The following is a 20,999-nucleotide window of genomic DNA, read 5'->3' as shown; positions in this document are numbered from 1 at the left end:
TTAATTATATGGTGTCTTAAAATGACTGCAGTCAAACAAGACGCTGTTCATGAAAAACCAAGAAATGTTAATATATATAAATAAATATAATATACAAATATAACCAAAACAATCAATACTAAAAGGTCTAAACAATTTAGGGTTAAAAGTCTAAATATTTGTCATAAAAACATAAAAACAAAAGATAAAAGCAAAAGCAAACCAGTGTCAACAAATCTAACTGTTGCCACTGAAAGGTTTTAACGTTTTTTTGTGTTAAAACTATTAAACGTGGGGAAAACAACAATTGACCTACTTTTGCAACCAACCTCCAGTGGTCAATTGAAGAACTGCAAAGCTGCAAAGCTCCACTGGGTTTGAGTCAGATCAAAAGTACAAAGTATGCCTCTTTTTTCCAGGCTTTCTTGTCCAATTTCTGTGCAAATATTCAATAAGGCTGAGGTCAAATCCAAGATGGCGATGATGAGTCATGTGACCAATAATCCTGTTTCTCGGTATCACTGATCAAGATTGTAACAGATGAGACATAAGGGGTGTAAATATGCTGGAATGAAATAGCCGGGGAAGAAATTTTGAATTCCTGAAAAAATATGTGACTAAAGGCTTGTTTCCACTGAGCGGAATGGTTTGGTGCGGAACATCCGGTGTTTTATAAAATGGACAGTTTTTGGGCCCCCGTTAGTTGTCGTCGTTTTTCATCTTGAATTTGCAGGTACGTAGCTTTGTCTGCAACTGACATGACAAACAGAGCTAAGCAAACTGACCTTAATCTGTGATGCTGATGATGTGGAAACAGGAGAGGAAAGGCTTCATTCTCTCTTAATTATGGAACTCAAACATCATTCAGAGCTTGTGCAACGAAAATAGAACCTGACAGGAATAGAAACAGAGTCACACGATGGAACAAAACACAAAATAAATGAAGGAAGCCCAGACCAATCGCCAAGTGGAAAAAATGGAGTTGCTGGATGACCTCCATTGCTGTTGTAAGCTTCACCTCGTCCAACTTTGAGTGGAAACCACACCTGGATTGCCTGGACCCTTCTAAATTGGACCGTACCACTTTAGTTTTAGTTTGTTTTTTCTAAAAAGGTAAGGATTTTATTAATTACTGATATTTCAAAAATATTTTGCCACTAAATAGATGTGACCACATTCGGTAAGAATAGATAAAACTATCATTAATCTAATCCACAGTTGTTGTCACCCCAGATGTTGGAGCGTCTGGAAAGAGAACACAGCAAAAACTGTGAGCAGATTTGCCACATCATGAAACCAATGCACTTCTGTGATTTCAATAAATGTTGCGATACCTTCTGTGGTTTTTTAATGTACAGAAATAGAAATGACACCAAGGTTACCCCGAGTTCCTGTTCTTGAAAGGAAACTGTCTGTGCGGCTGCCATCAAAGCGACTTTACCGGAGTCTAATGTTCTCATTCAGAACAGCTCCTCGTTTCCCTGATTCCATGTTTGCTTATTGGCTGACAGTTTGCATGTTCCAGGTAGTCTGATCTGTCAAACCCCCATAGGACTGCAGCTCCCTTAGTATATGGGTGGGGGGCCTCAACATGGCTCAGGAGTGAAAGCTTTTGTCAGCTTTGATCTGACAGTTTGGTTGTTTTGGTTCTGTGGGTTCTTTGGTGCCTCCTCATATGCTTCCAGTTTTATTTTGAAAGTACTTCCTCTTTGAGTGTCAGTCTGAAACAGCTTTGAATGTTTTGCTGGGTGGATTTATCTGACAGCTTTCCAAAGAAATATTCTTGACAGGCGTGAACGTCTCTGCGGCTGTTTTCTTTCTATGTAAAGCAGGAAAACGCACCCCATTGTCATTTCACTTCAAACACATGATCATGAGCCAGAAAAGTGCAGTAGAACTTCTCAACACTGTGAAATATTGACTGATGGAAAGAAAAACACTAACTGATAAATAATCTGTGAGTTCCACAGCAGAGTGTTTTGGAAGACACCACAAGTATTGATCAGTTTAAGTCCGGCTGAGGTGTGAAGGCCAAAAGGAGCTCTGAAGCGGCGGGCTGCTGATGTCCAGCTGTGTAAACGCTGGCGAAGACAGGCTTCAGAAATACGCTAGAACATAAGAGCCCACTGCCGATCAATGACAATCAATTCAGACCTTCTGAAGGATTCACACCATTGCTGAGACCAGGTGATCGGGATGCTTCTCTGAACAAAATTTCCATTTACCTGAAAATGTTGTTTTTTCTTTCTTATGGCACCTTGGAGCAGAAATTTGACCTCTGTCACTTACTCAAAAACTCACAAAACTTTGTACGCACATGGTTCCTTTCAAAAAGGATTTTTGACCCCCAAATAAAAGAAATAATAAAAAAAGATGACATCACAGTGGGCAAAACTGTCAAAAATGAATGGAGCCAAAATCTCTTATGGGGCCCAAAGCAAGAATCCACTAATAAAACCAAGACAAACTTTGATATCCAAAGGAAGTTTTTTTAAAATATTATGGGATGGCCACAGGACCTGAAACCCTTTTTGTGGTAAGGTGTGAAATTTGACAATTTTCACATTTTTTCACAACATAAAGAAAAAAACTTGTTTGAGCGATTCTCACAAGCTATTTTAAGTCTACAACCAGTTTCGCTGACCTTTGACCTCGGGAAAAGGTTGCCATCTTAAATTAAAACAAAACACCTTTAGGAGTATCACCACAGTTAGGGTGTATTCAGACTGGACATATTTGGTTCGCTTAAAGTGAACCAGAGTTTGTTTGTCCCGATAAACCGGAACAGATTTGAAAACACCCAAGCCAACCCTGGACCAGGAACCGGTCTCTGACCCATTTCTCAAGCTGGTCTCTGTTCGTCCCCAATCGGACTGATCTTCGGTTCGCGCTAAGATTCCGCAGTTTGAAAATAATCCGTCCTCGGAGCGGAACAAGTGGACCAAAATGGCCACCGTAGCCGGTTGTCATGTGATGTACACAGAGTAGGAATGAAGGAATCGATGAGCCGCGGGCAAATGTAAAGCAACGATTGTCATGTTATCAAACAGAATAAACGAGTCCAACTGTTTAATTGTTAGAAAGTTTATTTTACAACAGTTGAAAACGCTTCTTACATGCTTTTCTGTGTCTCGTTGTGCGGAACGCGCCCGGCGCTCCTGTGACATCATCCTTAGGACTACCTTAGCTCCTTAACAGAATTCTCTTAAACCAAAACCACAACAATGAGACTCAACAACTCATTGAAATGTGCTCAGATACACATAATGCAGTTTTCCCGACAATCTATGTGTCATAAACACTTATTAGTGTACCTTCTTAGCTTTTTTTTTTGGCACTACCCCAGACCTAAGGAAGAAGTAACAGTGCTTTGGCTGACGATACAGATGTTCTAAATCGGTCAGCGAAACATAAAGTTTGAATCAGGGACTATCCTGACAAGCATTACAAAGTGCAGGATTTCCCAAATTTCTGTCTTTAGTTGCTTTGCCTTATAATTCTGGACCAATGACTGAAGAGATCTTTAGTCACGTGGTTTTGTTTAGCCCGGAACAGGAAAGTACATTTGATAGCAGTTTGAATACAGACCAAATGCAAGGTTCAGGACTCGATGCGGACCAAATTAAGTGGACTTGGTCCAGACCAAATGGTTTTCCCAGTCTGAAAACACACTTAACTCCTCCCAGAGATTTTTATCTATCGCTTTATAACTCTTTGAGCATCATAGGAAAGCTACTTGGGAAAAATTTTGATGTTGTAGATTTTGAACAGCGTTAGTGTGGCGACCTCGCCAAAGTTGCCTTCCTTTATTGCTCGCATATTTTTTACCAAAATATTTTTAAAGTTTAATACATGAATGGTTGGCTCAAGCTGCACGGAACAATATGACATACTATATGAATATTTTAGAAATGTGGGTGTGGTTAACAAAAAGTCAAAAACTTTACTTTTGCAGATTGTTGTAAAAATTAGACATGCTCGGACATGAAGGGATTAAAATGTGACTGGAGTGATGGGAAGGAGCTGTGGCTGACTGGAATGAAACCAGAAAAAAAGCGATGCCGAGGGCTTCTGAAGAAAAAAACACAGAAAAAGCTCCAGGCCTCAAGTCTGACTGACTAAAAGTGTTTAAATGCTGAGTATTTGGATTGAAGTCTAACCTTTTACACAAACATTTCATTATAGCTGTCAGCCCCCAGTCTGTTCAAACTTTGTCTAACGTCCCCTGAGAGGATCCTTGCTGCAGCCCCCCCCTCCTCCTCCTGCTTCCAGCTGCGTGTTTACATGAAGCTAAATGCTGTCGGATGACAGCGAGCATGTTGGTGAGGCGGCGAGGGGGCCTCGCCGTGAGCCATCTAACCCCGGCATGTCACATGGTGATGCCACTCAACCCTCCTGCCACGCTGCTCCTCCGGCCTCACCCGCCGACAGCCTCGACAGCTGGGCACGCAAGCAGACCAGCAGGCGGCTTCCTGCAACACGCTGGCCCTTAAAGTACACGGGGGTCCCCTGCGAATGCATCCTCAAAGCAGTCGGCTCTGCCTCCCCTCCCCATTGTTTGACCCTCTGCGGCGCGGTCACAGTCCATAGCGTCTGAATGTCACATCTGCTCTCTATAAATATGGAAATGAAGGTCAGGACTCTTGTTTTGTGATTGAGCAGCAAGGCCTTTGCAATGTGGGACTTCCTGAATGATTGTGCATTTCAGCAAACCTGTTAGAGGTCAAACCTAGAACTGCCTTGGAGGATGAACAGTTTACATTTTTACCCATCAGCTTTTATAGACATACATACACAAGACTGAGCTACGTTCAGGTACTGCTGCGGTATTTGTTTCAACTGCATTGTTTCTAAAAGATGCATTGGATTGCTGTGTTTTAGAGCCTGCAGGTTTTCTTTTTTAGGAAAACACCAGTGTCCAGCTGAAACTTCCACAATGATGAACCTAACCCCTCAAACCATTTGTATCATAATTGGTCTAATCATTTCTCCCCTATCTCATTAGTGTGATCTTAGCTTAAAAACTAGGGATGTCCCGATCATAATTTCTTGTCTTCAATCAGATTCATAGTCATTTTGATTCTAATGCAGAGTCCCGATCTGATGCTTTTGTTAACCATTAAAAAAAAAAGTTATAAACTGATCCAGGTTGTCTCCTTTTTTTTTATTTCATTCAGCCTTCTTTTGTCATTTAATATTTAAACAGAGCGCATCTGTAAAGTAGCTTGAACTATTAGCTAAAAGTGGTACAATTATTAACCAGAAAATATTACAACCTCAGATCGTGTCTGTACATTAACTTAACATTGAAACTCAACGCCCCAGGCGCATGCATCGTGTTTAGTGTGTTTACAGCTTTAAAAACCCATTATTTATAACTTGGTCCATGTTTTCTGCCTTGTAGTTCATCATCATACCAGTAGAGGCAGTAGAAGGGCCTTTCCAGTACAAAATGGTTCCTTCCGTGAAATCTCAAAAAGTCTTTCGGCGGGAAATGTTTTGCTAATTTTCTAAACTTTATAGTGAAAATAACTCATCTATTGTTTTGTTTTTTTAAATAACTTGCTGTACTGAAAGAATGCTAAATTTGTCGATAATTAATTCTTCATAATTCAGTTAAACCATCTGAAAAACGTTTGTCAAATTTGAGAGAGTGGAAAAATATGGGGTATTTATATTGTTGTGTGCAAAAACAACAAAAACAAAAACAACAAATCCCCCAACGTATCATAGTTGATCTTTATCTCAACTATAACTGCAACCTTTCTTTGTGGATTTCGTCAAAACCTTTAAAAAACATCTTGATTCCATAAAATATAATTTTCTGTCAATTTTTTCATGGAATTACAGGGTTAGTTGACGTATAAATTATTTACCCAACTCAGGTAAACAAGACCACAACAAACAAACAGTTTCTGTCAGTCATCTGGAAAATTATTGGTCAGACAAGACAGTCTAACATGTGCATGAAGAAAAACCTGATAAGAAGCGGTGAAAGGACCAAAGACCTCAGAGAATAAATGATCCGGACATTTCTCTGTTTGGTGACGAGTCACTTTACTGACACATTTATTTATACTGAATGTTTCAGGTAAAGCTATCCAACAATTACTTAAGGAAGAATAAAAAAGTCACAAATAAAATAATGTCACAATCTCTGAGCAGCGGTTTAAATATGTTTGATCGATAACCTACAGTTTATAGAATGTGTCATGGTTATGACTTTTCCCTAACAAAGAGAAGAACCACCCAAGAGATGAGAACTTTTGTTAGACTTCTGCAGAAGGAGAAGCCGTCTGTCACAGTGCAAAGCTGTCACAGAGGAGTTCTGCCTTCCCGGTGTATCCAGTCTGGTTTTTTGGGTGGCCGGGGTTGATTACATGAAAGTGGGTCATTCCATCAAGCAGTACAAGAACATCATAACTTGTATAGTCAGCACTTTTCACGTCAGTGTTTTAACTGAGACGATCACATTATGGTGATACAAAAATTATGAACAAATTCTGGTGTTTCAAATGTTTTAATTTCCCCGAAATTGGGAATAAAATGTAAAAGTCAAAAAAAGTAAGGAAACTTGGAAAATAAAAATTTCTCCGTTTTAAAAAAAACAAGCATAATACAGGTACACCACCTTAAGTAATGTATACTTCTGACACTAAATTTTGAGTTTTAGGGGATCTGTCTGTCAGTTCAATTTATGCTTTGATCTGATCTTCATCATGAAGACATGACAATGCCAAAAGTCTCCACCCTGAGACTGAGAGACTGTGGGGTTGGGCCATAAAGAATTTGGGATATTATGAGGTTGGGTCATACTAAATCCAGGACCAAATGCTTGTTTGACACTTTGGGTTAAAGGGTTGCGGCTCTACGCTCCTCCTAGGGGTCAAACGTGGAGAATAAGGGTCACCACAGTCAGATGTGCTTTAATTTTACTTTTTAGGATAAGGGACATAAGTCAGACAAAGGATGCAGAAAAGAATCCAAACCTGCAGGTCAAAGAGTCTGCTCTCGTGACTTTCCTCTGAGGTTTTTTGTTATGGTTTGAGCGCCCTCTGCTGGTAAAAGAATTGGTTGCAGGATTGTATATTCAGTTTTACAGAACCTGTTGGTTAAATATACCTTTAGGATCCTCGCTAATTAAAAATTGTATTTCTGTTGTTGTGACCTGATAGAGGAAGTATATGAGGAATATTGAAGATGAAAGTTGCATTTCTGAGTATTTCTTAATTCATATCGTTGTGAATTAGGAGCAGATGAAAAAATGCAGTCTGAAAATAGAGCTTATTTGAGATGTAGAAAATACGATGGGAAGACCACAAGCTTCGATTCTGGTGCAGCCACTTACAGACAAATAGATTCATGTACGTCTTTGTTTTCCTCGACTAAGCTGGCATCTGGCTCAAAATTGTACGGCTGGATAGTTCCAATATTTCTCGCCATTTTTGTTTCACAGGTAATGCATGGTTCGGAATTTCAGGGGCTGTAAGCTACCGGGAGAGAATGGAAACTGACAGCTCTCAGCAACTGGGAGAAGGGGTGGTGCGGTTACTCCTGCCCACAAGTCAAAGGTGATTTTCTAATGACTTAGTGCTGCTCTCTAAAAAGCGAGCATTTGTTTTATGTTGGCGAATAACAGCATAATCATAATTGAAAGACCAATAAGAACAATTTTAAAATAGATCAAAGGATGATTGGAGTAGGTCTTAAAATTACAGGGATTATCAGATCTCATCATGTTGGATTTTATGGCACTAAGGTTTCTAGCGTACAAAAAGCCGACCAATTCTGTAAAAACAACCTAATCGATTTATTGATTGAGGTTTTATTGGGGGGGGGGGGGGGGTCAGTTCAGCATGGCAGCAGTAAAGGGCCTCAAAGAACTTCGGGGGGCCACCCCGGGGGGCCCATCGCTCTCTCGGTGGAAACGCACCTGGTCGCGCGCTGCGTCATCATTGTGCGCCGAGGTTTGTTTTGGATCTGAAGATGGAGGAGGCGGCTCGGTCCGCAGTCCTCCTCTGCTCCGTGTTCATGTCTGGCTCTGCCCCGCTGCTTGGGGGTCAGCTGTCCGAGATGTGCCGGCTCCAGGCGGCCGTGCTGAGGCGGAGCCGGACGCAGGAGGCGCTGGACCGGGACCGGCGGCGGCGGCAATACCTGCGACGGAGGAGAGCCTTCCTGCTGTCCTCCATCGCCGGCATCCTCAGCGTCATCCCCACCACCCGCAGACCCATCTGGGCCCGCCGGCGGATACGGGGCGAGAGCTTCTGGGCCACGGCCGAGTCGTACGACGAGGACGCGTGGAAGGCGCAGTTTCGCGTGTCCCGATCGACGTTCGACTACCTGGTGAAGCTGATCGGACCGAGCATCCAGCGGCGCCGGACCAACTACCGGACGCCCATCGAGCCGCGCCGCCGCCTGGCCATCACGCTGTGGTGGTTCGCCCGGTCCGGGGAGTACCGCTCCATCGCGGACACGTTCGGGGTGGGCATCGCCACCGTGTGCATCATCGTGCGGCAGGTCACGTCGGCCATCGTGGAGCTGCTGTGCCGCCGCTTCGTGTCGCTTCCGACCGGACAACAGCTGGACGAAACCATCCGAGGCTTTGCGGACCGCTGCTACCCGATGTGCGCAGGCGCGATAGGCTCCACACACATCCCCATCGCCCCTCCGCGGGACAACCCGGACCACTACGTGAACGCCAGGGGCTGGCACTCCGTCATTCTGCAGGGCGTGGTGGACCACCGGCTCCGGTACCGTCCCAGAACACCCGAGGCTCCACTGATGACTGATCAAACCAACACCTGTTGACTTTCCTCTGGATCAGTGGAGCTTCTGATGGTTCCAGTTGACCTAACGTTTGATTAAATCAGGTGAAATCATTTGTCAGGTTCACAGACGTGTATGCGGGTTGGCCTGGCAGCAACAGCAGCGCCTCCGTGCTGTCCAGTTCGGACCTGTACCTGAAAGCTGAGGACCGCCCAGATGGCTACCTGTTCCCCAGAGAGGTGAGCCCATCCAGCAAATCAGACTCTGAGGAGAACAGAGTCTTGAAGATCTGACCTGGGTGAGCTGAGAGTTGCTGATTTCTTTCAGAAGTCCGTGCTGTCTGGTGGCGTGGAGATTCCCGTCCATTTGATCAGCGACGTGTCGTTCCCTCTGAGGCCTTGGCTGATGAAAGGCTACAGCGATGAGCATCAGTTGTCCCCAGAGCAACGCCGCTTCACCTTCACGCTGGCGTCTGCACGCTCCGTGGTAGACGCCGCCTTCATGAGGCTGAAAGGACGCTGGAGGTGCCTGCTGAAGAAGAGTGACATCGATGTGTCCATGATGCCGAAGGTGGTGGCCGCCTGCTGCGTCCTGCATAACATCTGCGAGCTGCAAGGAGATGCCTTCCTGCCAGAGTGGAACGTGCAGACGGCGCCGTCCGGAACATGTCTCATCCAGCCAGACGTTGTGCCGTGCCAAGAAGAAACACACGGCATGGCAGAAGTGGTCCGGCGCACCATCGCCTACAACCTACTGTCCATCCTGCAGCACTGAACTGCCTGCAGCTACATCAGCTGACTGCCTGCCTGCTGATTCTGATGTGAAAATGAAAACATTTCTGCATTTCTGTCAGAAGACTTTTGCAGACTTTAAATACTCTCTCAGAATTTTCTCCTGAAGCTGCAGACACAAGAGGTCCAAAGGAGTCCAACGAGATCAGACCTTTTTGGCTCCTTCTCCTACGACTGCCAAACTGAAGCATCAGAAAAATATCCACTGCATTGGCAACAAGGTCGAGGGGGGAGTTCTGGGGGGGTTAGTAAATGGGATTTGGTGAAAATCAGAGCAAAGATTCTTCTGAGACCTTATACTTGCTTTCCTTTGAGTCTGTTTAGTTTGACATTTCTGTGGTTTTCCAGAAAAATTTTAGCCCAAAAACACAACTATCCGCATACAGCGAGGCCAAAAGGATTTAGTCCTGCAAGTTGTTCCAATTAAGAAGATTAGATGTCTTTAACATTCATCATGGGTACACTAAAACTGTAAGAGACAGAATGAAAAAATAATAATACAGGAAAATCACATTCTAAAGTTCTCCAGAGACCATCTGGATGATCCAGAGGAGGAATGGGAGAAGGTCGTGTGGTTAGATGAAGCCAAAATGAAACTCTTTGGTATAAACATCAGTTGATGTGGTTTGGAGGAGGATGAATACTGAGTTGCATCCCAAGAATGCCATACCCACTGTGAAGCATGGAAGTGGAAGCATCGTGCTTTGGGACGACTGATCTGTATGGATGAATGGAGCCAAGTATGGTGAGATTTTGGTCAAAAATCTTCTTTTGTCAGTGAGAGTTCTGAGAATAAAACATGGCTGAATGTTCCAGCATGACTATGATTCCAAACACATAGCCCGGGAAAAAGGAGTGGCGACAAAAAGCATTTTCTGGAGCGGTCTAGACCGTGAGGAGGTAATTAAAAGTCTGTGTTGCCTAGCAACAGCCCCAATACAACAGACAAAGCTCTAGAGAAAATCCACATGGAGGAATGGACCAAAATTACAGTTACAGTGAAAACCTACTAAAGACCTACAGGAATCCTTTGGCTTTTGTTGTTAACAACCAGGGTTGCATTACAAACTATTGAGGTGATTTTTTTTTATTTATTTTTTACCAATTACTGCACCATTATACAAAAAATGTAAAAGTCAAACAATGAGATTCCCTGTATTCGCATTCTGTCTCTCAGAGTGAAGGTATAAGGAAATTCACAGAAGTGGGGCAATTTATTTTTATTTTTTAGCTCAACTGTACAACTCAGAAACATGTTCCCTACAAATGTGACGCTATTTGAAAGCACCTTTAAAAAGCATTCCATTGGTAGGATTTGTCATCAAGAATAGTATTTTACAACAAAAGATTAATAAAATAAAATATGACCAAATTACCAAACCTGTGCAACATTTATACATTTATCACATAATCATGTTTAGTTGTTTTTTTTTTTTTACCCATATGAAAAAAGATAAATCATGACACAGATATCTACTGCTGTTAGGTAAAAACACAGATTTTATTTGGGCTTTATTTTGGACAAATATTTCAGTCAAATATTTCTTCTGACGGGTTTATATGACAGGTAAATATAGTCGAAAACACAGAAGACAATTGAGTTTAACTTGCTCTCCGTAAGGCTAAAGGTGTTCTATTTTTTGCACAGAAAGATACCTAAAAGGTCTTTGCTGAAACCATTTTAGTTCATAGTCTGGTCACTTCTCATCTCGACTATTGTAATGCTCTTCTCTTTGGTCTTCCCAACAAAACTCTCAAAACGCTTCAATTGGTGCAGAATTCAGCTGCCTGCATCATCACCAGAACTCCCTCCTTCCATCACATAATTCCCGTTCTCCAGCAGTTGCACTGGCTTCCAGTAGCCTTTAGGATTCAGTTCAAGATCCTTCTCTACACTTTCAAAGCCCTCCATAGCCGGGCTCCCTCCTATCTCTCTAATCTCCTCCATATTAACCCTCCCTCTCGCTCTCTTCGGTCTTCTTCCTCCCTTCAGCTCTCTGTCCCTCCGGCCTGTATGGTCACCATGGGGAGCCGTGCCTTCAGTCGCTCTGCTCCCATACTCTGGAACTCTCTCCTCCCAGACCTCCATAACACTGACTCCTTTTTGATCTTTAAATCCAGTCTCAAAACCTATCTGTTAAAGCTCAACACAATTTCTCATCTTCTGTCAGCTGATGAATCCAATTTATCTATTGTTTTTAACATGTTGTGATTTTATTGTGTTTTACCTCTAACTTTGTTCGGTGACCTTGGGTGTTTTGAAAGGCGCTTTTAAATAAAATGCATTATTATTATTATTATTATTATTATTATTATTATTATTATTATTATTATTATTATTATTCAAAAATTAAAATAGGCTAGTGTGGGGTTGTATAAAATACATTATTTGACATAATAGATTTTAGGAAAAAAGTTATATAAATTAAAATCTATTTATTTACCACGCCCTTCTTATTTCTTAGCAGCCAGTTTTATTAGTTTCCAGAAGCAGCGTTTATATTCGGTAGTAATAAATGTTCGTTTATAATAAGTAATTAGTGGTTTTTACAGTTGACTCTTCAGTTTTTTCTTGCTAGATTATTTTTTTCAATTCGTTGCATGACCGGCAGGTGGCGGCAGTCGTCCATAAGATGGTTCGAACGGCCGCTTATTTCGAGAAGAAGAAGAGTTTTTTTCCCCTTCGTTTCGTGTGGACAGACTCAAGAAACATTTAAAAGGAAGATCTCGAATTTCAGTTCATTAAGCTACTTTGTTTTGTTTTGCTCAAAGGAATTTAGAGTTAAAGTAAAATGTCAGCGTGGGCGAAGTCAGCTGCGGGCGCGCTGCGGCCTTCAAGTAGCTCAAACGGGAGGTAGGACTCGCGGTCTTTAGCATAGCAGCAGCGATAGCATAAAATAGCTGTTGACCTGCTAGCACATAAAGCTTGTTTCGTCTAATTGGCTAATCTTAATGTGCTAACTTTGTTGAGGTGCCTCTCTCATGAAGTTGGTTGTGTTCTGCAGTGCTCAACAGCTGCGTTTGTTCCGGAGAGGAGCCCCGTACCCGACCAGGGAGGAGCGGAGCAGCGAGCTGAAGGATGCTCTGGACAGGTACGACCTGCGCCTTCCAGGTGTTTCAGTAACCCCCGCGTGGTCGGCACGCTTTCCCGCGCCCCTGATTCAACGCTCTAAACTCAAGTCTTCACTAAGTTGAGTAAAAGCTCTTTAAACACAAGTAGACACCTGTTGACGGCATTTGACGCAGACAGGAATGTCTTAAAACTGCTTGTCTTTTTGATGATCAATGGGTGTGTCCGAGAAAACACTTCTGAAAAACATCCACGTACTAAGTGGAAACAAATACAGAAGTATTAACACATTCATTTGTAAAGAACGTTGTGTTTTGGTAAAATATAAAGGAAAGAAAGTCAATATTTTTATTTAAAAAACTATTAGCAGGAGAAACACCAGAGCATTATTTTCTAAAGAGGTGATGAAAATTAAATCCCACAATTCTTTGCGGTCACAACAGGACGATAGAAGCAGAGAAGCGTCATGGACGCCCAGGCATTGACGTTTTGTAAACCGGTCAGAGGAACTTATCAGCAACTGTAATAAATTTTTTTTACATATTATTTAAGCAAAAATAGACTTCCTAAAATATTCTGACTTCAAATTTTAATTTTTTTTATTTCCACCTTTTTAATGCAACCCGGCGTTTTTCATTTTTGCTAAAATAGTGTTTAAAAAAAAGATGCAGCTACAAGTGGCTTTTTGTGATTTGCTGTTTGTTTGTAGTCACACATCTATTCGCTGCTTTGTTTGTGCAGCTGTTGGTAATGACTGGCAAAAAAAATAACTTAATCATAATTAATAGACGACTGGGAAACACTTTAAAAATTGATCAAAAGATGATTAGAGTAGGATTTAAAAATAAAAAATCTAACTATTTAGAACAAACTTTTACCTTACATATATATCTGAATCAATAGTTTAGGTTTAATTTATTGTCCTCGTTAGATAACACTAGTGGGCATCTTGTAAATGTTTTTTTTGTTGTTTTTCTGACAGTTATGAGGAGTTAGAACAAATGCAGAACTTCAGTGGCACCGCAAAGAAGTTTGAGGGATATAAGCAGCAGCAGTCGGCTGGTGAGTCTTTGCATTTCTATAATTTGAAAGCAAAATCTTTTTAGTCTTTTAACTTTCTTGTCGAATACCTCAAACTTAGTTTACTTTTCTGTGATAACTAACATGAATTATGAAACGAAGACATTATTACATCTTATCAAAACAGCTCCTACCTGTAGTGAATCCCTGTTGTTTTCTGCTAACCTGCAGCCAAGTCGGAGGTGTGCTCTCCGTCAGACAGACGCAAAGCTCTGTACCAGAAGTTCTACAAGCAGGTGCAGGAGGAGAAGAAGCCGGCCGACTGCGTCGTCCTCTCCATCACCAATGAGTGTCCGTGAGTACCTTTCTTTACCTCCTGCAGAGATTTGAAACTACAACAGCTGAGGCAGCATTCATGTCATTTCTCTGCTGAAATGTAAACATTTTAGTGGGTTTGAAAGGGTCTCAAATTGAATTGAATCATTTAGGTGTTTTCAGAAACTTTGCCTTTTGATACCACTTAAAACCTTTTAACTTCTGTTTTAAAGGCAGAGATTGTGCTTTACAGTAATCAAAAACTGAGCGATGACATGTATTAAATGAAGGGGATATGTAGTTACTTTAATTAAATGTTTACTCAAACCTATTTAGAGCAAGCAGAATGCAGATATTCAGGTGTGTTTTTTTCCCCGGCAACATTCTCATGATCTCATTACTGACACCTGGTGGTCAAAACCGATACTGCATTTAAGAGGATTTTTTTTTTTTTGTTTCATCATCACAGCACAGGACGTTATTAGTCTCTTGCTCTGTAGCATTAATAATATAATAAATAACCAAAAAATAAAATATCATCATCACAATTCCACAGAAACAATCCTGAGTGTTCCTTCCATCGGTTCTTTTGCAGGAATCAAATCTTTTCAAGCGAGGCCTCCTTCATCTGCACATTTTTCATAATTTCCGTCAACATTGTTGGGTTTATAAATGTTTTTTCCAGGACATGAATCACATAAACTTTACAATTTAAACAGTTTCACCCCAAAGACACATCAGTCTTTTCAAAGGGTCATTCTTACATTCATCTTCTCTGTCTTGGTCTGGGCCCTCACATGTTGCGTGATGGCGTCAGCAGAACATGACATCCCAGGAGTTTTTGGTGAATGAGGGCTTTTAAGGATGTTGCTCTTAAAAAAAAGAAACAAAAAAGTAAAACATGAGTTCTTTAAAAAAAAAAAAAATCCTAAAATCACCTATTTGACTTAAACTTTCTGTCATTTTAGATGGATTTACATCACCGTAGAGATGCATCCTCCTCATAATCTATAGCTCCGCCTCTCCTCCCTCTGATAGTTTACATCTCTTCTGTTAACATTTTTGAACTTCGTCTATTTCCCTTTTGCTCTGAACAAAATCCAATGTGTTTATTCAGCTTCTGCCTTGTGCCTTTTTCATTTCAAACAGTCTGTGTTTTTCAGCTTTGCAAACATTTAAAACAGATTTTCATGTGATATTTCACCCTCCAGGTTCATTTTCTGACGGGTTCAGTTCCCAGATTTAAGGATGCATCCAGACTTTAGGGCACAAACTCATCTGTCTTAATGAGCGTTTAAGAACCAAAGGGAACCAGAACAGCTGACACGCTTCTTCCTGAACTCCCATCCCTACCTCCATGTTCCAAACTTCAGAGTCAAAATGGTTCTTTAAAGCTGTGAATCAAACGGCAGAACACTCTTCAACACATATTGATATAAAATCTGTCACCGGTTCTGCTCTTACAGCAGAACAACGTGTTCAGGATCTAAACACAAACATTCAGTCTCAGCTTTGCACTTTAACACACCCCATTTTAATAGAAGCTCTGCAAAATATAAAAAAAAAGAATTCATGTATGCACAGACACCAACATTCAGCCAAAAGCCTGAAGAAAAAAAGAAAAAAAACTATAACGGTGCTGTTTTGTATTTATTTTTAAAAGTTTACCTGAATCTTCTAAATTCACTGCCTCCCACAGACACATTTAACTGATAACAGTTCTGGTATAAATCCACTGTCAGTCACAACCCCTTTAAGCTTTCTATCACACCATGGTCATCCGATTTCCAGACAGCCACTAACTAAATATGTGAAAGAAAAAAGCTGAATCATTACAATGATCCTGTTTGGACCAGAATCTGAAATTTTTCCTTTTCTACTGATCATTTCTTCTCCCTCAAAAAACACACAACCTCACAGGATCAGAGAAACTTCAGGACAGAAAACCTCATCAGAACCTTAAAAACAATTAAAAATAGTTCAAGAGATCACATCACAGAGCAATAATAAACAATGCCAAGTATGCAGCCCGGTGGAAGGCTTTAATATGTGGGATTCTTCTGCAGTCCGTTTCTTCAAATGAAGCAGGGCAAGAACCATACTTACCAATGTGCAACATGTTTAAAGTTCTTCTATATCTCAACTTTATTGTTTCCCAAATAGAAAAGTAATCCTGTAATTTGCAGCAATCATTCTGATAGACGTCCTGCTCTTTAACAACTGATTTATCTTTGGGGAATTGACAGGTTTCTGAACATAATTCCTACATGTTTTTGTTTCCTCGTGTCCACTTTTAATCTGTCTGGAAAATTATCACCTCATAATTTATTTAAAGTGTTAACATTGCCCTCTTTTTTTTTTTCTCAACTCAAACATCACTTGCTCTTGCTGAATGTGAGTCACTAAAACAATCGTTTCTGAAAGGCTTTAGTGCCGCACAAACACACGTGTGTCTATGACTCTTCATGTTTTTGTTGCACATTTTCTTCAGCAGACTGTGCTCCCCGCAGACATGAACCTCAGGGTTCCTCTTTGTGCCAGTCCAGTCTCCTTCGGGCAGAAATGTCAAGTTAACAAAGTGTTTTTCTTCCTCTCAAAGGGAATACCCCAAATCGCTAAGCCAGTGCTTGCAGGAGCGCGGCCTGTCAGTGGAAATGCTCTACCTCCAAGCGGAATCAGGCCTGACCCGGGCCTTGCAGGATGTCCGAGCAGATGGCTCGCCGTTATGTATACTGGTGGAGCAGAAAAACATAGCTCTGTCCTCCTGCACTGTTATCATTTTCTCAGAGTCCCTCAAAAGTAAGTCCGTACCCCTGGTACTCCTTCTGACTTGCCAAAACTGCCTCACCCCTTTCACCATATAGCTTCTCCAAACCTCACCTCAAACCTCAGAAAAAAAAAAAAAGCTTTCAGAAAACCATTGACTGTATGTGAGACCTGGACCGAGTCAGTATGACATCACCCATAGAAAATGACTGACTTCCAGCTCCAACCAAATGAAGGCACTTCAGTCGCCTTTATTTATTTATTTATTTATTTTTTAAATTTTAATGTTGGAGCTAGTTGTCATCAGGATGCAGTGATCAGTCAACGTTTCTATTGCAACCACTCTCGCCAGTCAGGAGTGACCCTTGGTGGAACTCCACACCCCCACCACTTAAAGGCAGGCTCGGGAGAATCTGTCAATCAAATGTTTGAACATTGGATGTGGGGCCAGCAGGCACCACCTTCTTTAATTGAGGCATCTGATTGGTCAGTTTATAACTTTAATAACTTGCACTTCAAAATAAAATATTGTGAACAATATTTAGATGATCAAAAACATGTTTAAAAAAGGTTGGAGACAAAATGGTTATTCTGACAAATATGGTAACTGTTTATGGGATTTAGGCTTCTTAGGATCAGCAGGTACTTCCTGTTTGGAACGCCGGTGGGGGTCACTCAGTCCAGTTCTCATTTATAGTCTATGTATAACACGTTCAAAGCTAAAACTTTTACTGAAAAACTGTCAATATGTCTTAAATGCTGCAAAAACACTCACCCTTGAACCCAAATGTGCATTTCAGTTCTCCATAATGAGGCTCTGCAGCGTTGCACCTCACTGATTTCTGTCATTCAAATATTGCATGTGAACACGGTCCTCCCACACAGTGAGACCTTTCCAACACTGATCAAACCCAACGAACCCTAAACACGTTTTTAATCTGCGCTCAGGAATCACATCACTTTAGAGTACACATTCTAAAGTTTAGGTCACATACTTCCCGTCCCCCCCAAAATATCTTTACCCCCTCAAACTAAACGTTTTCATCCCCTTTCAGAGTCTGACCCCTCAAAGCAAACTTTCATAAAAAACACAGTTCAGCCTGAAAAAGGGAAAAACACACAGATGCTTCGGTTCGTTTTGTCAACATTTTTTTTTCCCGCCTAACAATTCCCCATTTATCCTCCTGCCCTCCCCCAGTCCATCGCAACATGCCCAAGGAGCAGGCCATGGAGCTGGTCCAGGCGGAGTACAGCCGCGGGCTGGTCAAAGACCGCTCTCCACGGGACCCCGCAGACACCGCGGCGCAGGCGTCTCAGCTGCTTGACGACTATCTGGATAGAGAGAAAATTGAGCGCCACGTCGTTCCCACCGAAGTCCGGCAGCTCCTGCGGCTGTTGGCGGAGGGGGTGCACGTGTACCCCGAGGAACTAGAGATCATCTCAGAGTACGTCACCTCACGGCAGAACTACGTTCAAGGTGAGACTGAGGGGAAGTCTCTCGATTTCCGGTCGTCCTCCTGTCTGTCGTCAACAACGTTCTGTCTCTTCAGTCTCAAATGCAGAGGCGGACGGGGGAAATGCTTCTCCTTCAGGTCTGGGAAAACCGCCTCCTCTGCTTCCCACCCCGCCTCGCCCTTTACAGCCGCAGCCTGCGGGTTTAATGGGGGAGCACTCCCCCTCTCTACCCCTGCCGCTCCTACCTTCACCAGGTAAAAAGACGTCTCCAGTTCAGCTGTTCTTTTATTCAACAGCTCTGCACTCACACAAACTCTCTCTTTGTGTAGTTTTGTAGCTGCGTTTACGTGGCCAAAAGTAATCGGAAAGAATGCCTGATCGGAAGAAAAATGCATTGTGTAAACACGCCGTTCGGATTATTCTGCCCCGATCAGACTCGTTCTGATCAAAATGTCTTTCCGATCGAGATAGGTGGGGTGGAATGTGGAATGTGTGGCGCTCCAGATCAAGCTTTGAAACTCAAACAGGACCGACCCGCTGCTCTGCGGAGGCCCAGAGCGGCGCTCTCGCCCCGCTGGCTCTTCGCCTCTCCCCTCTCTTATATCCCTCACGAGGGGGGTGCCGGAGAGGAGCGCTTCGTGACGTCTGGACCCTGCGCGGTCCTGGTTTGGGTGCAGGTGGACCGAGCGAACTGTGTCTCTGAGCAGAGCAGCTGGATTAATAACTGTGTTTGAGGGGAGGGAGGATGCTTTGTTACATCTGCGTTTTGTTATGTGTGTGAGAATTCGGACTGCGATTCATCCCGCTGCTCTGGGTTAGCGGCTGCCGCTCTCGGAGAACCGTGTGTCCGACCGTCAGCTCACACAGCGGATGTCGCTCAGTTCTTAGAAACTCTTCAAGCAAACGCATGGATTTGTGTTTCCAGTCGTGTCCCGACAAAATAAAGGCGGATGTTATTCCATATATTTACGTGCAGCCAAGATGCAGATTGCGGCGTTTCCCGCATGGATTTTATGTCCATCAAAGGCTAAATGTTGTTAGCCCGTGTTAGCCTCTCTTAGTCCTGGCTTCTTCCAGCTCCGTTCTTCAACAGAAAAAGCACTGACCAAACGGATTAAACATAAAATGATGAGCGAACAGGCCCTTCATAATATTCATGACAGTAATAAAAGCACGTTTGGAAGATCGTCTCGTATATTACCGAGCTGCTGCATAAACGTAGATGACAGCAAGATTTGTTTACAGTGGAACTCCTTTCCTTTTCTGGTATTTTCAACACTACTGCGCATGCCCATATGATTTATTCTGACTGAAAGTGAGACCATGTGAACGTTTGTTCTAATCGGAAAAAGGTTTTCTGTGCCCATGTGCACGGTTGAATTTCAATACGACCATCGATTCGATCAAGATATTTTTTTAAAGTTTTCAGTTCTTCAACAAAGACTTTCTGAAGACAATCAGGATCAGGTTCCATCAATTTGCCTCACAGATCATCATTTTCACGTCTTTGTGTTTCTGTCATATTTTCTCCTGCAGGTTCTCACCTCAAAACCAAGCCTCCCCCCCTGCTCTCTCTGCACGGACTGTCGGGGGCCCCCATCTCTCGCGGCCCCCTGCTCTCACACAATCCTTACGCCGGTCCTGGTATGTCCCGCGGACCCCTGCTGTCTCACGTCCCTCCATTCCACATGGGCCTCAGAGGCCCCCATGGTCCAAGAATGGCCCCTCCCTCTTTAAAGAGCTCCCGTCCTCCCCTTTTGGCCACTCCAGGTTGGTCGTTGTGATGTCTTGGAGCACTATGAAGAAAATAAATGTCAGTTTAAACGGTTTCTCGCTGGAAGCATGCCACTGAAATTGTTTTCCGCAGGTGTTCCCCGCCTGGCAGGCCCGAGGCACTGAAACCTGACTGGCCTGTCGGCACGCAGACCGCAGTGCTTTTGAGCATTTCAACTTGAGCAGGAAGTCCAACAACAACGAGAAGAGTCCTTCGCCGCCTCCTTTTTCCAAGCTGTCAGCCACATCTATAATTACGTCACAAAGAAACAGTCAGCAAAGCAGCAGCGTGTCCCAACACTTCCTGCTCTCAGGATTTTGTGGTTTAGGTCGCACAGTGGCGCCTCCTGCTGTTTTTTCTTTCTTTTCAAGATGGTGCTTAACCTGCGTGACAGAGCAGCAACTGAGTTTGTTGTAGAAAAACGTAGATTTGAACTCAGTTTGTACAGTTTATGTGCATGTTATGACCTTTTGTGTTTTTGACTATTAGTTTCTGAACGCATCTGTCAGCACTTTTTATTTCTATTTTTTTTTAGTTTAACCTAATCGTGAGGCTTTCCCTCATTGGACCACTTCAGAAACCATCTAGGTTTTTATTTTTTTGGTCAAGAAGAAATCCATGGTTGAAGCTGCTTTGTACATTTGACAGTGAACTGTTCATATTTAGCCACTTCAGAGGAGACTTCTTGACACACAGCAGGACTAAATCCTAACTTTCTCAAAAATGTCTTAAGATAATTTAACATGTTATAATTTTAGACTTTTCATGTGATCTATTTTTGTTTTAAGAGAATAAACATGAAAAATCAAAGTCTCTCTTTTGCCAAATAATTTACTTTTCTGCAGAAACAATTAGAGAGGTTGGCTTAACACCTTCTAACTTTCAAGTTATTTTTATATGACATGTTTTGGTTTAAAACAAAGATGGAGCGTGAATCGCAAAAAAAAAAGAAAAACTCCCAAAAATCTAAAAAACTACACAACCTTTAGCCATGAGGGTTTAGATCAGCATAACCCTTGTTCTATCCTAGGCACTTAAACATTGGGAATTGGGTCATCTAGAC

At 42.4% G+C, this 20,999-nt stretch overlaps 2 protein-coding genes across 2 annotated transcripts; both read left to right on the top strand.

Moving 5' to 3' along the window:
• The first annotated feature begins 7,887 nt into the window (after positions 1-7,887).
• harbi1 (harbinger transposase derived 1) lies at positions 7,888-10,908 on the top strand. The gene is made up of 3 exons (XM_011476390.3): positions 7,888-8,729; positions 8,867-8,984; positions 9,073-10,908. Exons 1-3 carry the CDS (start codon positions 7,966-7,968, stop codon positions 9,517-9,519), a joined length of 1,329 nt encoding a protein of 442 aa, XP_011474692.1. The 5' UTR covers positions 7,888-7,965; the 3' UTR covers positions 9,520-10,908.
• A 1,271-nt stretch (positions 10,909-12,179) lies between these two features.
• LOC101169450 (nuclear receptor coactivator 5) lies at positions 12,180-20,749 on the top strand. The gene is made up of 9 exons (XM_023956002.1): positions 12,180-12,390; positions 12,542-12,628; positions 13,589-13,668; positions 13,858-13,981; positions 16,541-16,740; positions 17,906-18,184; positions 18,258-18,416; positions 19,699-19,932; positions 20,030-20,749. Exons 1-9 carry the CDS (start codon positions 12,329-12,331, stop codon positions 20,059-20,061), a joined length of 1,257 nt encoding a protein of 418 aa, XP_023811770.1. The 5' UTR covers positions 12,180-12,328; the 3' UTR covers positions 20,062-20,749.
• The last annotated feature ends 250 nt before the right edge of the window (positions 20,750-20,999 follow it).

The sequence above is a fragment of the Oryzias latipes genome, chromosome 6 (assembly GCF_002234675.1).
Source record: "Oryzias latipes chromosome 6, ASM223467v1".
In the NCBI taxonomy this organism is placed as follows: domain Eukaryota; kingdom Metazoa; phylum Chordata; class Actinopteri; order Beloniformes; family Adrianichthyidae; genus Oryzias; species Oryzias latipes.
This window is presented reverse-complemented; position numbering and strand designations above follow the sequence as displayed.

Coding starts and splice junctions, on each gene's coding strand:
- harbi1 (XM_011476390.3), top strand. CDS start 7,966: ATGGAGGAGGCGGCTCGGTCCGCAGTCCTCCTCTGCTCCGTGTTCATG. Junction 8,730..8,866: donor GTGGTGGACCACCGGCTCCG/GTACCGTCCCAG, acceptor ATCATTTGTCAG/GTTCACAGACGTGTATGCGG. Junction 8,985..9,072: donor GCTACCTGTTCCCCAGAGAG/GTGAGCCCATCC, acceptor GATTTCTTTCAG/AAGTCCGTGCTGTCTGGTGG.
- LOC101169450 (XM_023956002.1), top strand. CDS start 12,329: ATGTCAGCGTGGGCGAAGTCAGCTGCGGGCGCGCTGCGGCCTTCAAGT. Junction 13,669..13,857: donor TAAGCAGCAGCAGTCGGCTG/GTGAGTCTTTGC, acceptor GCTAACCTGCAG/CCAAGTCGGAGGTGTGCTCT. Junction 18,185..18,257: donor ACGGCAGAACTACGTTCAAG/GTGAGACTGAGG, acceptor CTGTCTCTTCAG/TCTCAAATGCAGAGGCGGAC.